The sequence below is a fragment of the Bufo gargarizans genome, chromosome 3, assembly GCF_014858855.1.
Source record: "Bufo gargarizans isolate SCDJY-AF-19 chromosome 3, ASM1485885v1, whole genome shotgun sequence".
Taxonomy (NCBI): Eukaryota; Metazoa; Chordata; class Amphibia; order Anura; family Bufonidae; genus Bufo; species Bufo gargarizans.
The window spans coordinates 513,660,628-513,677,341 of NC_058082.1; the positions used below are offsets into that span (position 1 = coordinate 513,660,628).

At 42.2% G+C, this 16,714-nt stretch overlaps 1 protein-coding gene across 5 annotated transcripts in view; it reads right to left on the minus strand.

Moving 5' to 3' along the window:
• Positions 1-16,714, minus strand: part of CNKSR2 (connector enhancer of kinase suppressor of Ras 2) — a 414,221-nt gene that overhangs the window by 115,885 nt on the left and 281,622 nt on the right. For all 5 annotated transcript variants that reach the window (XM_044283965.1, XM_044283964.1, XM_044283963.1 and 2 more), the window contains one exon: positions 13,513-13,561. In XM_044283965.1, coding sequence (XP_044139900.1) covers positions 13,513-13,561 — 49 coding nt within the window. The remainder of the gene's footprint in view (positions 1-13,512; positions 13,562-16,714) is intronic.

The window sequence follows — 16,714 nt, forward strand, 5'->3', positions numbered from 1 at the left end:
GGAGCTTTTTTGCCGGCACTTCGCAGGGCTCAAGGCCCCGGCATGTGCCTCTTGCCAATCTATTGCCCACTCCGCAGATTGGTGCCCCAATGCAGGACCCTCAACGTCCCAGGGCAGATCCCTTCCCAGTAGCTCCGGGTCTCTACAACGGTCTGGCCCAACCACGGATAAGCTGGGGCGGCCCATAGTTTTCCTAGGCAACAGCCAGGTGTGTAACAATTTTAACCAGAACGCCTGTTACTATAATAAATGTAGGGCCCTTCACGTATGTGTGGTATGTTTCAGGGCTCATCCCCAAATGGCTTGTCCTCAAAGGTCCTCCAGGCCATCCTGACTAACCGGGGTCAACTTGGATTTACTAGCATCCCTTCTGCAAAACCATCACAACCCGCAGTTTGTTCAATTTCTGGTCTCCGGTTTCGCTACAGGCTTTCACACAGGTCTGGTAGCTCTTCCACAGTCCACTTGGGAGGGTCCCAACCTCCAGTCAGCAACTAGCGATCCTGAGCCGGTGGGGACTCTAATAAAGTCAGAATTAGAGAAGGGGTTCCTCATCGGTCCATTTTCCGTTGTTCCGTTTGACCTCTGGAGAATAAACCCCATAGGTATTGTGTCAAAGCAATTCAGTAAAAAAAACATTTGATCTATGACCTGTCTGCACCTCATGGCTCCAGCATACCCAGCTTAAACTCCTTAGTCCCCTCTGAGGAGTTTTCCATGCGCTATTCTTCCATAGACGAGGCCATTCAACTCATCCTTCAGGTAGTCAGAAGGGCATCGTTGGCCAAGGCGGACATCGCTGACGCTTTCAAATTGCTGCCCACCCAGCCGCAGCTTTGGAAGTTCTATGGCATCAAGTGGCAGGACCAGTACTTCTTTGCAAATCGCCTGACTTTCGGGTCCAAAAGCAGCCCCTGGCTGTTTGACCAGTTTGCGCAGGCTTTGCACTGGATCTTGGTCAACCACTGCGACTGTCCGCTGGTCATCCATTACCTGGACGATTTTCTTTTAATAGAAAGGCCAGATTGCAAGCCAAGCAAGCTCCAGGCTCTGCTCTAGCTGTTTTCAAACCTCAATGTACCGGTGGCACTCTCAAAAATAGAAGGCCCCGCGATGGTAATCACCTTCCTGGGCATAATCTTGGACAGAGAAAATGGAGGCCAGGTCACCAGCTGAGAAGCTCACAAAGATAAAAGATGCTATCTCAAAGGGGGTGGCCAGTAGGACGTGTATCAAGGTAGAGTTGCAGTCCCTACTATGAATGCTAAATTTCGCCACCAGAGTCATGCCCCAAGGTAGAGCCTTCATGTCCAGGCTCCTGCAGCTACTTCCCTCAGCTCCCGAGCAAGACAGCCTCATTACCTTAGATGCCCAAGCCATGGCCGACCTGGCCATGTGGAGGGATTTTCTGGCCGCATGGAACGGAGTCTCCATGTTCGTTCCGCAACTGGGGCCAGCATCCACCTTGATTTTCTCGGACGCCGCCGCCTCTGGGGGTTTCGTGGCAATCTGTGGAAATCAATGGTTTGCGGGCGCCTGGCCATTGGAGGTTTCATCGGCCAGAGCCGCATTGAAATCATCCCCCTTGTTGGAGTTCTATCCAATTGTTGCGGCGGCCCAGGTCTGGGGTAGACAATGGGCCAATTCTTCCGTGGGGTTCATCACCGACAACCAGACAGTGGTTGATATCATCGCTAAGGGCAGATCACAGTCACCCCAGATCATGTCTTTTTTCCGCAGGCTGGTTTGGCTCTCGCTGCAATTTAACTTCCATGTGTCATACAGGCACATTCAAGGAATACGTAATGTCGCCGCAGACGCTTTGTCTCGTTTTAATTTCATTCCTTTTTTCCAGGTCATGCCGATGTATCAAACTCTAGTGATGGATTAAAATCATTCATTTCTTCAGCAAAGTCTTTGATGCAGAAGTCTCTGTCTGTTAACACGGCCAGGAATTACAGAACTGCTTGGAACACTTTCAACGGTTTCACACTCCTACATCCAAGAAAGGACACTGACAAGACCACTTACATCACAGCTTTCATAGCTTACTGTCATACTGACCTCAAACTGTCCTTCAACACTATCAAGTTATACTTGGCCGGAGTCCAGCATTTTTCCATGTTGGAGGATCCAGAGAGTAGGTTGGTTTTCCTGTCCCAGGCTGTTCAGAAGAGTAGCGGAGGGGCCATCCCGAGCAGGCAGCCTGTGTCAGGGGAATTTTTTAGGAAGCTTTCCACCTCCCTAGATGGTCTTCCTTTTGGGCTCTATTCCAGCACAGTCATCAAGGCTGCCATGTACCTTAGTTTTTACGGGTTCTTAAGACCCGGCAAATTCACCAGCGTTTCGGCCAGGACAAAGGGTTTAACCAGGGGTCAGCTGGTATGGCGCGGCGACCATTTCTCCCTATACCTCCTCAATTCCAAAACTTCTCAGGTGGGGCCACCAGTAGAGGTAAAGTATTTTCAGACTTCCAATGCATGGTGCCCAGTTCAAGTCCTCAGGAGTTTGCTGGCAGTTTTGGGGGACTCCGCCCCGGACAGTCCTTTGCTCCTGTTTAAAGTCAGGGCCATCACAGCTTCCCAGTTCATTTCACACATTCGTATACTGGCTTCTGGTTTGGGCTTCGACCCCAAGGTAATTTCAGGGCACTCCTTCCGTATTGGGGTGGCATCCGCTGCTTCAAACCATAACGTCCCCGGCCATGTTATCCGTAAAATGGGCCGCTGGCGCTCCTCATGCTTTGCGCGTTATATACCGAACCCCCAGGCTGAGATATCTAAGGCTTTTCGCAGTTTGGTGTTGTAAGTTGTTCAGCTGCAATAAAGGTACTCTCTACTCTACTTGTACTACTTGTTTTTTGCCCCCTTATAGGCCTACCCACGGCATGGCTAAGGGCACCCCTCCAGCCATTTAGTTAGGGCAAGCAGACCATTCATTCAGTTAGGTCCTGGTCCTTCAGGGTACTAGCTCTCTTCCGTAGCCATGACCACAAATAACTTCACCGCTGAACGGCAAATATATTTTTCTTTTGCAACTAATACACGACAAAAAGTGCTTTAGAACATATGACTGCACCGCCCAAGGACAAACAAGATGTAGAAATATTTCTTGTAATAAACCTTATTAATGGCTGTAACACCCCAATAACAAGAGCGTTTTTCTGGAATTACAGAGCTGTATAATGGCAATTTGGGTACCCAGTCAGTGCAGCAAAGTGTAATAGGATTGATCCTATTACCAAGGCTGTAACCTCCCCTACTAAACCCTGTTCAACATAAATGCTGTGGAATGATTCCTCCCTATCCTTTCCCTACACCTTCAATAATCTTTCCCTTCACTTGTAAATATTTTTTTTTTTAGCACAATTAAGTTTTTTCTAGCACTGTCCATAGTGCCTGCTGACGTCTCTCCCTGCACTAAGTACACTGGAAAATGGATGAATCCAAGATGGCTGAGGCTATTTATAGGGCTGGGACATCACAGGGCTGGCTGTCTGGCTGCTGATGCATGCATGGCATTATGGGTGATCCTGCCTTCCCAAAGTTCCTTGCTCCATGTCCTCCCATGTGCAGCAGCCATTTTAGGAAAATATGCGATTCGTTACCACTAAGCGTGAGGAAATTCGGATTCGGTGCAAATCGGTGCAAATCGAATTCCACTTAGTCAGCTTTGATTCGCTCATCTCTAAAAATGACTTTTGTGCTGTCATTTGGAGTGGCTGCTTATTTTATTCATTTTGGTATGTATTCCTAGTAACCTTTAGCTGTGCCCACTACTTTTTTACACCTGCATGTATTTGTATATGCATCTACTGAATGTTTCAACTAAATAAATAATTAACATATTTTCTAAATAGTCCTAAAAGGAGGGTTTGGAACTACATTATCAGCCAGATCTTAATATCTCCTGGTAGCAGTCAAGCCTATCAGGCAGAATATCTGTTTTCTCAAGCTGTCTCCCAGCACTAGTATGATTGTAATTTCACTTATCACTTTGCACTGCAGATCCACTAGGACTCATTGAGATACAGAGCATCAGATACAAGCACTGCTGTGCATCTACAAGCCCTGTCCACACTTATACACCTAGGTAATAAAATCCCCTCCTACGCTTCCCTTTGGTCTGCAGCACATAAGTCATTTGCTGCTTGCAATTCTGTTCCACACCTCTGCTCTTATTCTCTACTGAGCGAAATATAATTAGATACATAATTTAGTAAATTGAGAATATTGTCAGATAAGTCTAGTTACACACTAGCAGCAGGGGACTCCGGCAGGCTGTTCCGGCAGGTGAACAGCCACTCACATCCGTCCTGCCGCTAGTTTACGTGTGCCCCCGGGCTGCCGCTTCGTCCCCATTGACTATAATGGGGGCGGGGCGGAGTTTTAGCAGCAGCATGGCAGAGCACGCCGAGAGGTGGCCGGACTAAAAGTACTGCATGCACATGACCACATAAATAAAAACTGTGTCAAAAAAGCCATTTACTGTCACCTTACATCACAAAAAGTGTAATAGCAAGCGATAAAAAAAGTCATATGCACCCCAAAATAGTGCCAATCTAACCATCACCTCATCCCGCAAAAATTATACCCTACCTGAGACAATCGCCCAAAACATAAAAAAACTATGGCTCTCAGAATATGGAGACACTAAAACATGATTTTTGTTTCAAAAATCATATTATTGTGTAAAACTTAAATACATAAAAAAAGTAGACATATTAGGTATTGCCACGTCCGTAACGACCGGCTCTATAGAAATACCACATGACTTAACCCCTCAGGTGAACACCGTCAAAAAATTAAAATAAAAACTGTGAAAGAACCATTTTTTTGTCACCTTCCATCACTAAAAGTGCAACACGAAGCGATCAAAAAGGTGTATGCACCCCAAAATAGTACCTAGTAGCATCTAACTGTCACCTCATCCCGCAAAAAATGAGCCCCTAACTAAGACAATCGGCCCAAAATAAAAACAACCTATGGCTCTCAGAATATGGAGACACTAAAACATCGGCTCCGTCCTGCCGCTAGTTTACGTGTGCCCCCGGACTGTCGTTCTGTCCCCATTGACTATAATGGGGGGGGTCGAGTTCCGGCAGCGCACGCCGAGAGGCAGCCGGACTAAAAGTACTGCATGCACATGACCACATGATCTAACCCCTCAGGTGAACACCGTAAAATCTTTTAAATAAAAACTGTGCTAAAAGAACAATTTTTTTGTCACCTTACATCACAAAAAGTGTAATAGCAAGCGATCAAAAAGTCATATGCACCCCAAAATAGTGCCAATCAAACTGTTATCTCATCCCACAAAAATGATACTCTACCTAAGACAATCGCCCAAAAAATAAAAATAAATATGGCTCTATGGAGACACTAAAATTATAATTTTTTTCTTCAAAAATATTATTGTGCAAAACTTAAATAAATGAAAAAAGTATATATATTAGGTATCGCCACGTCCGTAAAAACCTGCTGTATAAAAATATCACATAACCTAACCCCTCAGGTGAACACCATTAAAAAATTTAAAAAAAGTCACCTTACATCACAAAAAGTGTAATACCAAGTAATCAAAAAGTCATACGCACCCCACAATAGTACCAATCACACCGTCATTTCATATAAAAAAAACATGAGCCCCTACATAAGACAGTCGCCCAAAAAATAAAAACCCCACAGCTTTCAGAATGTGGAGACACTAAAAAATAATTGTTTTAAAAATGCTTTATTATGTAAAACTGAAACAAACAACCAAAAAAGTTGTAATATTTGGTATTGTCGCATCCCTAACAGCCTGCCCTATAAAAATACCACATGATCTAAACTGTCAGATGAACGTTATAAATAATAAAAAATAAAAATGGTGCCAAAACCGCTATTTTTTGTTACCTTGCCTTACAAAAAGTGTAATAGAGAGCAACCAAAAATCATATGCACCCAAAAATAGTACCAAAAACACTGCCATCTTATCCCGTCGTTTCCAAAATGGGGTTACTTTTTTTGAGTTTCTACTCGAGGGGTGCATCCGGGGGGGCTTAAAATGGGACATGGTGTCAAAAAACCAGTTCAGCAAAATCTGCCTTCCAAAAACGATGTGGCGTTTCTTTCCTTTTGTGCCCTGCAGTGTGCCCGTACAGCAGTTTACAATCACAAATGGGGTGTTTCTGTAAACGACAGAATCAGGGCAAAAAATTTGGAGTTTTGCTTGGCTGTTAAACTTTGCTTTGTCAGCGGAAAAAAGTGGATTAAAATAGAAATTCTGTCAAAAAATTGAAATTCGGAAATTTTATCTCCATTTTCCATTAATTCTTGTGCAACACCTAAAGGGTTCACAAAGTTTGTAAAATCAGTTTTGAATACCTTGAGGGGTGTAGTTTCTAAAATGAGGTCACTTTTTTGGGAGTTCCTACTCTAGGGGTGCATTAGAGTCTTCAAATGTGACATGGCAGCTTAAAATTATCCCAGTGAAATCTGCCTTCCAAAAACCGTATGGCATTCATTTCCTTCTGTGCCCGTACAGCAGTTTACGATCACATATGTGGTTTCTGTAAACTAAAGAATCAGGGCAATAAATATTGAGTATATAATAAATATTGAGCATATCATTTTTCTGAAACACCTAAAGGGTTAACAAAGTTTGTAAAATCTGTTTTGAATACCTTAAGGGATGTTATTTCTAAAATGAAGTCATTTTTGGGTGGTTTCTATTATGTAATCCTCATAAAGTGACTTCAGACCTGAACTGGTCTTTAAAAATGTGAGTTTTGCAAATTTTCAGAAAAATGTCAAGCCTTTTAACATCCCCAAAAAATTAAATGACATTTACAAAATGATCCAAATATGAAGTAGACATATGAGGAATGTAAAGTAATAACTATTTTTGGATGTATTAATATCTATTATAAAGAGAAATTGAAATTTGATAATTTTTCCCAATTTTTGGTAAATTTGGTATTTTTTTTATCATTAAGAATAAAACATTTTGACTCAATTTTACCACCGTCGAGAAAACAATCTCAGAATGGCCTGGATAAGTAAAAGCGTTTTAAAGCGAACCTTTCACCTGCATTTCACTTAATAATCTATCAAAAGTACCTTATAGATCATCCTCATTGTGTTATTACACAGCCTTGTCCTGCTTTTCTGCCATGTATATGCATGAAAAAAATAGCCTTATAAAGTACTCTTCTCCAGCTCCACAAGTCACGATAGAAGTCAAGGGGGTAGCCCTTCCCTCACTCCAGGCTGTAACTCCCCTGCCCTAACCCCGCCTCTATGCACTCTAATTGACACCGGGCTCATGAATGTGTCAATTAGACTGCATAGAGGCGGGGTTAGGGCAGGGGAGTTACAGCCTGGAGTGAGGGAAGGGCTACCCCCTTGACTTCTATCTACTTTATAAGGCGATTTTTTCATGCATATACATGGCAGAAAAGCGGGACAAGACTGTATAATAACACACTGAGGATGATTTATAAGGTACTTTTGATAGTTTATTAAGTGAAATGCAGGTGAAAGGTTCGCTTTAAAGTTATTACCACCTCAAACATCTCGACTTTTGCTTGCTTTCTGACTCTCTTCTCCCACTCTCTACCATCTGTTGCCTCCAAGACCCAGAAGCTGCTACCACCCTATATAACACCACATTAAGTACAGCTCTGGACACTGTTGCCCCCCCTCACACACAACAAAATCCGGAAAATCAACAGGCAACCCAGGCACACCAACCTGACCAAAAAACGCAGACAAGCTTCCAGGGCTGCTGAGCGGCGATGGAAGAAATCCCATTCTAAAGATCATTTCACCGCTGATGCAAAACAGGCCTACTTCTCATCTCTCATATGTTCCCTGTCACACAGCCCTAAACAACTTTTTAGCACTTTTAACTCACTTCTCCGTCCCCCAGCGCCCACACCCACTCCTCTCTTCTCAGCTGAGGACTTTGCCAAATATTTCAAACAAAAGATAGTCCATATCAGAGAAAGCTTTACTACACAGTCCCCACAGTCCCTCTACCCAACTGCTCGGTCCTCTTCTCCCAAAACCAGCTTCTCTACCATTACAGAAGAAAAACTCTCCACTCTACTCTCCAAATCTCATCTGACCACCTGTGCACTTGACCCAATCCCATCCCACCTCATCCCTAACCTCACCGCAGTGTTTATCCCAGCCCTAACTCATCTCTTCAACCTATCACTAAACTCTGGTGTCTTCCCCTCTGCTTTTAAACATGCTACCATTACACCCATCCTCAAAAAGCCTTTACTTGACCCATCTTCCTTGTCCAGTTATCGCCCCATATCACTTCTACCGTATGCCTCAAAGCTACTTGAACAACATGTCCATTCAGAACTGTCCTCCCACCTCTACTCCTGCTCCCTCTTTGACCGCCTACAATCTGGCTTCCGACGACCCCATCACTCGACCGAGACTGCCCTTACCAAAGTCACCAATGACCTACTAACAGCCAAAACTAAGAAACAATACTCTGTCCTCCTTCTCCTTGACCTGTCATCTGCCTTCGACACTGTTGACCACTCCCTTCTGTTGCAAACCCTCTCATCTCTTGGCATCACTGACCTGGCCCTCTCCTGGATCACATCATACCTCACAGACCAGACGTTTAGCGTCTCCCACTCCCGCACCACCTCCTCGTCTCATTCCCTCTCTGTTAGTGTCCCGCAAGGCTCTGTTCTAGGACCCCTGCTCTTCTCCATCTACACTTTTGGCCTGGGACAGCTCATAGAGTCCCATGACTTTCAGTATCACTCCTACGCTGACGACACACAAATCTACCTCTCTGGTCCAGCCATCACCACCTTACTATGAAGAATCCCACAATGTCTATCTTCTGTATCATCCTTCTTCGCCTCTCGCTTTCTTAAACTTAACATGGATAAGACAGAATTAATAATCTTTCCCCCATCTTGTTCAACCCCCCCCCAACAGACCTGTCTATCATGATCAATGGCTGCACACTCTCCCCAGTCAACAAAGCCCGCTGCCTTGGAGTGACCTAGGATTCTGCCCTTTCCTTCCGACCGCACATCCAAGCCCTTAACACGACCTGCCGCCTCCAACTCAAAAACATCTCCCGCATCCGCGCTTTCCTTAACTTTGAATCTGCGAAAATACTTGTACATGCACTCATTATCTCCCGCCTAGACTACTGCAACATTCTCCTCTGTGGCCTCCCATCCAGCACTCTTGCACCCCTCTAATCTATCCTCAACTCTGCTGCCCGACTAATCCACCTCTCACCCTATTATTCCTCTGCCTCTCCCCTTTGCCAATCCCTTCACTGGCTCCCCATTGCCCAAAAAATTAACTTCAAAGTTCTTACAAATACATACAAGGCCGTCCATAACCTGTCCCCTCCCTACATCTCTGAGCTACTTTCCCGATACACCCCCACACGCACTCTCCGATCCTCACAAGACCTCCTTCTCTCCTCTCCTCTTATTGCCTCTTCCCACAATCGACTCCAGGATTTCTCCCGTGCATCCCCCATACTCTGGAACTCGCTACCCCAACATATCAGACTCTCACCTACAGTGGAATCCTTCAAAAGAAACCTGAAAACCCACCTCTTTAGACAAGCCTACAACCAGTGACCCTGCTGCCTCTATACCGCCATGACCAACTTAACCCGCACCTACTGTGTCCCTCTCCCATACCATGTAGATTGTAAGCCCTCACGGGCAGGGCCCTCTCTCCTTCTGTACCAGTTTGTAACTCATTTTGTTTATGATTAGTGCAATTGTCTGTATTATGTATGTGCACCCCTTATCATATGTACAGCGCTATGGAATGATATATAAATAATGATAGCCACCCTATATCTATCTCTTCTCCACCCACCTCACAGAGTCCCCATCCAAGTGTGTTTCCTGCAGGCAGAGGACAGCGGGCATGTCTTCAACCAGTCAAAAATAGCAGATCTCTTTATTCTTTTTCTTAACCCTTGCTCAGTAAATGATATTACTCTCATCAATTAAAGGAGGGGAAAAAATCCCTCCCCAAAAGGCCCCTCATACCTCTCATCCCCCAAGTAGAATTATTTTCAGTATGTAAACTACAAGCACACTTGTTTTTTGGTCCTTGGGACAGGCCACCAATGTTAGAGCGGTGGCGGTCCAATTCTGAGCCCCCCTGCTGTTCAAATTTTCAACAGGGCTCTTCACTGTTAACACTGCTCTGTACAACACAGCTCGACACTTTAGCAATGACTTTGCCAGGTATTTAAGCTCAGTCCCATCAACTTCAACTTTAATTGGACAAACCTTTAACCCCTTAAGGACTCGGCCCTATTTCACATTACGGACTTGGCCATTTTTTGCAAATCTGACCAGTGTCACTTTAAGTGTTGATAACTTTAAAATGCTTTGACTTATCCAGGCCATTCTGAGATAGTTTTTTCGTCACATATTGCACTTCATGACACTGGTAAAATGAAGTAAAAAAAAAATCATTTTTATTTATAAAAAAAATACCAAATTTACAAACTTTTTTTAAAAATTGCAAATTTCCAAGTTTCAATTTCTCTACTTCTATAATACATAGTAATAACTCCAAAAATAGTTGTTACTTTTCATTCCCCATATGTCTACTTCATGTTTGGATCATTTTGGGAATTATATTTTATTTTTGGGAGATGTTATAAGGCTTAGAAGTTTAGAAGCAAATCTTGAAATTTTTCAGAAATAAAAAATAATTTTTTTTTTAGGGACTAGTTCAGGTCTGAAGTCACTTTGCAAGGCTTACATAATAGAAACCACCCAAAAGTGAACCCATCTAAGAAACTACACCCCTCAAGGTATTCAAAACTGATTTTACAAACGTCGTTAACCCTTTAGGTGTTCCACAAGAATTAATGGAATATAGAGATACAATTTTAAAATGTCACTTTTTTGGCAGATTTTCCATTTTAATAATTTTTTTCCACTTACAAAGCAAGGGTTAACAGCCAAACCAAACTCCATATTTATGGCCCTGATTCTGTAGTTTACAGAAACACCCCATATGTGGTCGTAAACAGCTGTACCTACACACGGCAGGCCGCAGAAGGAAAGGAATGCCATATGGTTTTTGGAAGGCAGATTTTGCTGGACTGTTTTTTTTTACACCATGTCCCATTTGAAGCCCCCCTGATGCACCCCTAGAGTAGAAACTCCAAAAAAGTGGCCCCATTTTAGAAACTACAGGATAGGGTGGCAGTATTGTTGGTACTAGTTTAAGGTACATATGATTTTTGGTTGCTCTATATTATACTTTTTGTGAGGCAAGAAATAGCTGTTTTTGCACAGTTTTTATTTTTTGTTATTTACAACATTCATCTGACAGGTTAGATCATGTGATATTTTTATAGACCAGGTTGTCACGAATGCGGCGATACCCAATATGTATACTTTTTTTCTTATTTATGCAAGTTTTACACAATGATTTCATTTTTGAAGCAAAAAAAAAATCATGTTTTAGTGTTTCCATAGTCTGAGAGCAATAATTTTTTCAGTTTTTGGGCGATTACCTTGGGTAGGGTATGATTTTTGCGGGATGAGATGACGGTTTTATTAGCACTGTTTTGGGGTGCGTGTGACTTTTTGATCGCTTGCTTTTACACTTTTTGTGATGTAAGGTGACAAAAAATGGTTATTTAGCACAGTTTCTATTTTTTATTTTTTTTAACGGTGTTCATCTGAGGGGTTTGGTCATGTGATATTTTTATAGAGACGGTCGACACGAATGCGGCGATACCAATTATGTATACTTTTTTATTATTTATGTAAGTTTTACACAATAACCGCTTTTTTAAAACAAAAAAAAATTATGTTTTAGTGTCTCCATATTCTGAGCTATATTTTTTTTTTTTTGGGCGATTGTCTCAAGTAGGGGCTCATTTTTTGTGGGCTGAGGTGACGGTTAGATTGGTACTATTTTGGTGGGCAAACACCTTTTTGATCACTTGCTGTTGTACTTTTTGTGATGTAAGGTGACAAAAAAATTGTTTATTTAGCACAGTTTTTATTTTTTACGGTGCTCATCTGAGGGGTTAGGTCATGTGATATGTTTATAGAGCTGGTTAAGGCTACTTTCACACTAGCGTTCGGGCGGATCCGTTCTGAACGGATCCGCCCATAATAATGCAGACGGAGGCTCCGTTCAGAACGGATCCGTCTGCATTATATTAGCTAAAAAAAGCTAAGTGTGAAAATAGCCTGGGACGGATCCGTCCAGACTTTCAATGTAAAGTCAATGGGGGACGGATCCGCTTGAAGATTGAGCCACATTGTGGCATCTTCAAACGGATCCGTCCCCATTGACTTACATTGTAAGTCTGGACGGATCCGCACGCCTCCGCACGGCCAGGCGGACACCCGAACGCTGCAAGCAGCGTTCAGCTGTCCGCCTGTCCGTGCGGAGGCGAGCGGAGCGGAGGCTGAACGCCGCCAGACTGATGCAGTCTGAGCGGATCCGCCTCCATTCAGACTGCATCAGGGCTGGACGGCTGCGTTCGGGTCCGCTCGTGAGCTCCTTCAAACGGAGCTCACGAACGGAAACCCGAACGCTAGTGTGAAAGCAGCCTTATACGGACGCGGCGATACCCAATATGTATACTTTAGGCATTATTGCGCTGCCTTCCATGCCATCGGGTCCCCCCTACAGCCCCACTCGGACCCGATGGCACCGCCGACCACCGCCGCCGCACCAGGTAAAAGCCGCAAACCGCAGGTCTGAATTGACCTGCGGTTTGCGGTGATCGCCGATACGGGGGGTTCACATGACCTTCCCCGACATTGTGACAGGATGCCCGCTGAATGATTTCAGCGGGATAATCCTGTCACAATTAACCCCCGCCGCGCCGCAATCTACTTTTAAACTTAGGACGTACCGGTACGTCCTAAGAGGAGCTGTCACCACTCCTGACATGCCTATTTTATTAGCTACATGCATTCACCATGTTATAACAATTCTGGAGCATCTATTCTTATGGCTCTATGTTCTTTAATATTTCTACTAAAAGTTATGAATGAGTTGCTAGCAGTCTGCAGTACGGGTACAGAGGGGGGTTAACCATTTTGGGGTGTGTACCTGCACAGTCTGACAATAGCAGCGCTGATTGGATAGACTGAGTCTGTGCAGGTACACCCCCCCCAACTGGTTACCACCCCTCTGTACCCTTATTGCAGCATTGACCATCAACCAGGTGACCAGTGGGAGTACCCTCAAAAAAACTCCTGAATTATTAAATAATATCAATTAATAAATAATACCAACCTTTTAATTGTCAAACCTTCTAATCCTGCTACAGAATGGTAACTCGAAGTGTTTACAAGGACGCATGGAAATATGACAGTTATATAATTGATATCACCTCCTACATGAAATTTGATATTTCAAACACAGCATATTTAGAGTTCCTGAATCATCTTATCCAGCTGCTTCTCCAAGTGCCATTAGTTTCACAAGAACTTCATTTTCCACACTTCATAATTATCCACATTACCTTTATTTCTTTTCTTGGATTTATGCTGCAGAGACGACTGCTGGAAAGTCTGAAAAAAACAAAACACAAAGGAAACCCTCGCATTAGAATAACCCATACTGTTCTCTTACAGATCAATTTATGTAAGTTAGTAGCCAGCTCATAAAGGCACTCCTGCCTAGTCTTTTATTTTATTACCAAAGTTAGATTCAAGTGGGTGTTTTTAGACGTTCCGGTTACAGTTGCCAATAAGACAAATCTTTTACAAACGAAGACTTGATGAGCAGAAGAAGGACATTCTTTATAGGAAAGAAATTACATTTTGAAGACCAGCTTTAAGTATACCTGTCACTGGTGGGAAGAGAAGTTTTGGCTTCAAAAGTAATAAAGTTGTCAAGGAGCTTTTTTGTACAGATGTACGCACATTAGTCACAAGTTTGTACATTAATGCGTAGCTGCTATTTAGATTGTTTGCTAGACATATTATCGACCTGAGAACTTGTATTCTCTTCCATAAGTAACACTTGGGTTGAATGCAGTCTTCATTAGATTATTTGACCGCACTTGCTGTGATCTTTGGTTTTCTCAGAGATTTTGGATTAAATGGGTTGTCCGAGTGCTTAATACTGATAACCTACCACCAGTATCTTTTTTTTTTTTATAAATCTTTTTTATTTCGATTTCGTACAATAAATACATCCATAACAAAACATTATCCCAACAGTACATAAGAAAAATTATTAACAGATAATGATTACTATTCATCTTTCATTTCTATTTTTTTCTTTCTTTCACCCCATTCCCGATCCCAAATTCCGACACCATTATATTGAAGTCCTTCAGCTTATCTCCCTCGAAAATCTGTTCTAGGTATTTCACTCCTTTTTTTTTCCCAATCTATATAATCCCTTATTGTTTCCAATTCCTTTAAATTAAGATTTTTCCATATCGGTGTATATTTCAAAAACCCTTTAATCTCCAATAGTTTCTTAATTTCCCCCCATATGTATTCTAACAGGTTGAATATCCTATTACTAGTATTTGTTTTCCCAAAAAAACCTGACTCCCACACCTCTAAGTGATTAAATTTTTCTTTCCATCCCCATCTATTTAATTCTTGTCTACCCACCTGACTATCTAAGCTATCCTTTATATTCCCATATTGTGTTATTAAATAGTAGAAAAATAGATTAGGAAGCGCTAATCCTCCTTCTTTCACTGGGAGCTGAAGGACTTCCTTCTTTATCCGAGGAATCGCACCCTTCCACATAAAATCCCCCATTAGTCTATCAAATAGTTTAAAAGTATTTTGTGGTATTCTTACTGGGGCATTTTGCAATACGTAAAGTATCTTTGGGAGGAAGACCATTTTTATTAAATTTACCCTGCCCTGCATTGACAGTGGTAGTCTTTTCCATATGTGTATTTTAGTTCTTAGTTCTTTTATTAGAGGGAGAATATTTAATTTTTCATATTCTTCTATGTTCCCGGAGATTTGTATACCGAGATATTTAAAATTTTAGTGCCTTTTTAAAACGTGCACCCGTATATCTCTCTGTAGTTGCCCCTCTCCTAATAATAACATGTGTGATTTACCCCAATTAATGTTTAAACCGGAATAAAACCCAAACTTATCTATTATCTCTACTATTTTGTTAAACTGTTCCCCGGTGTTTTGCAAAAAAAGTAAAATATCATCTGCATACATCAGCAGTTTTTCTTCTCCACCCACATATGTAAAACTTTTAATCTCCCTATCATTTCTTATTATATTTGCCAGGGGTTCAATTGCAATTGCAAATAGCAATGGGGAGAGAGGACATCCCTGCCTTGTGCCGCGTGATAGGGCAAACGAGGGGGATAGGCTCCCATCCACAGCCACTCTAGCCCTGGGGTTACGATAAATTAGCTGAATCCACCCTATAAATCCTTCCCCTATGCCAAATCTCCTTAATACTGCCCATAGATACTCCCATTCAATGCAATCAAACGCCCTCTGGGCATCCAATGAGAGTATCGCTTTTTCCCCTGCATCTGATCTATTAGCTTCAATATTAAGGAATAGCCTTCTTATGTTGGAATATATTGTTCTACCCGGTATAAAACCTGTTTGATCTTTATTTATTATTTCTTTAATAACCCTAGTCTGCTAGAACTTTTGCCAAAATTTTTGCATCCGTGTTCAAGAGGGATATAGGCCTATATGAGCCGGGGTCTGTTTGTTCCTTCCCCTTTTTTAAGATTAATGTAATAATTGCTTCCTTCATAGAGCTCGGTAGATCACCTAATTTTCGAGCCTCATCCAATGTTGTTTTTAATTCTGGAACTAATACCTGTGCAAAGGTTTTATATATTTCAAAGGGGAGCCCATCTCCACCTGGTGCTTTCTCGGATTTAACCTTGCCCAGAGCTGAATTTATATCTGCCACCGTTATTTCTTTTTCCAGAAATTCTTTTTGAACCTCAGATATCCTATTAAAAGCAATCTTATCTAAATAGGAATCTAACTCTTGTTTTGAGTATTGTACCCTGGACTTATACAGCTCTTGGAAATAGTCCCAAAACACTTTTTTTATATCTTCAGGTACGGTGAGTAATTTTCCCGTTTTATCTTTAATCACGCCAATCCATGATTTCTCTTTTTGATTTCTCACTATATTTGCTAATATTTTACCGACCTTTTCACTTTACCGACGATTGTGGCAGGTACCTCTTTCTATACTGCTACGTAGAGGGGAAAAAAACCGTACTTGCAAATATATATATTCCACCACCATATAAATCAGATGTTTTGTACCAACTGTATAGATTTATGTTGAATAAACAGGAATGTATGTTGATCGCGGTCGGAGACTATAACGCGGTTATGGATCCACTCAGGGATAGGATGTCTAGTGGAAGCGGAGGAGCACAAAATGTAGAGTTATGCAAATTAGTGTATGAATTCAATTGGGTAGATGTCTGGCGGGTGCAGAACCCGGACGAAATTAATTATTCTTGTTACTCAAAAACGCACCAAACCTGGTCGAGAATAGATATGATTCTGGGAAACAAAAATTTAATATCTCAAAATAGGATTAGGATAAAGTATATACCCATGGCTTTATCGGACCATAGTGCAATGGTAATGGAGTTGGACCTGAACAAAAATAATACTTTGCCGTTGTTTAAGTTTAATCCCCATTGGCTATTATTAATCTCAGATAAAGAGAGTATAATAGAA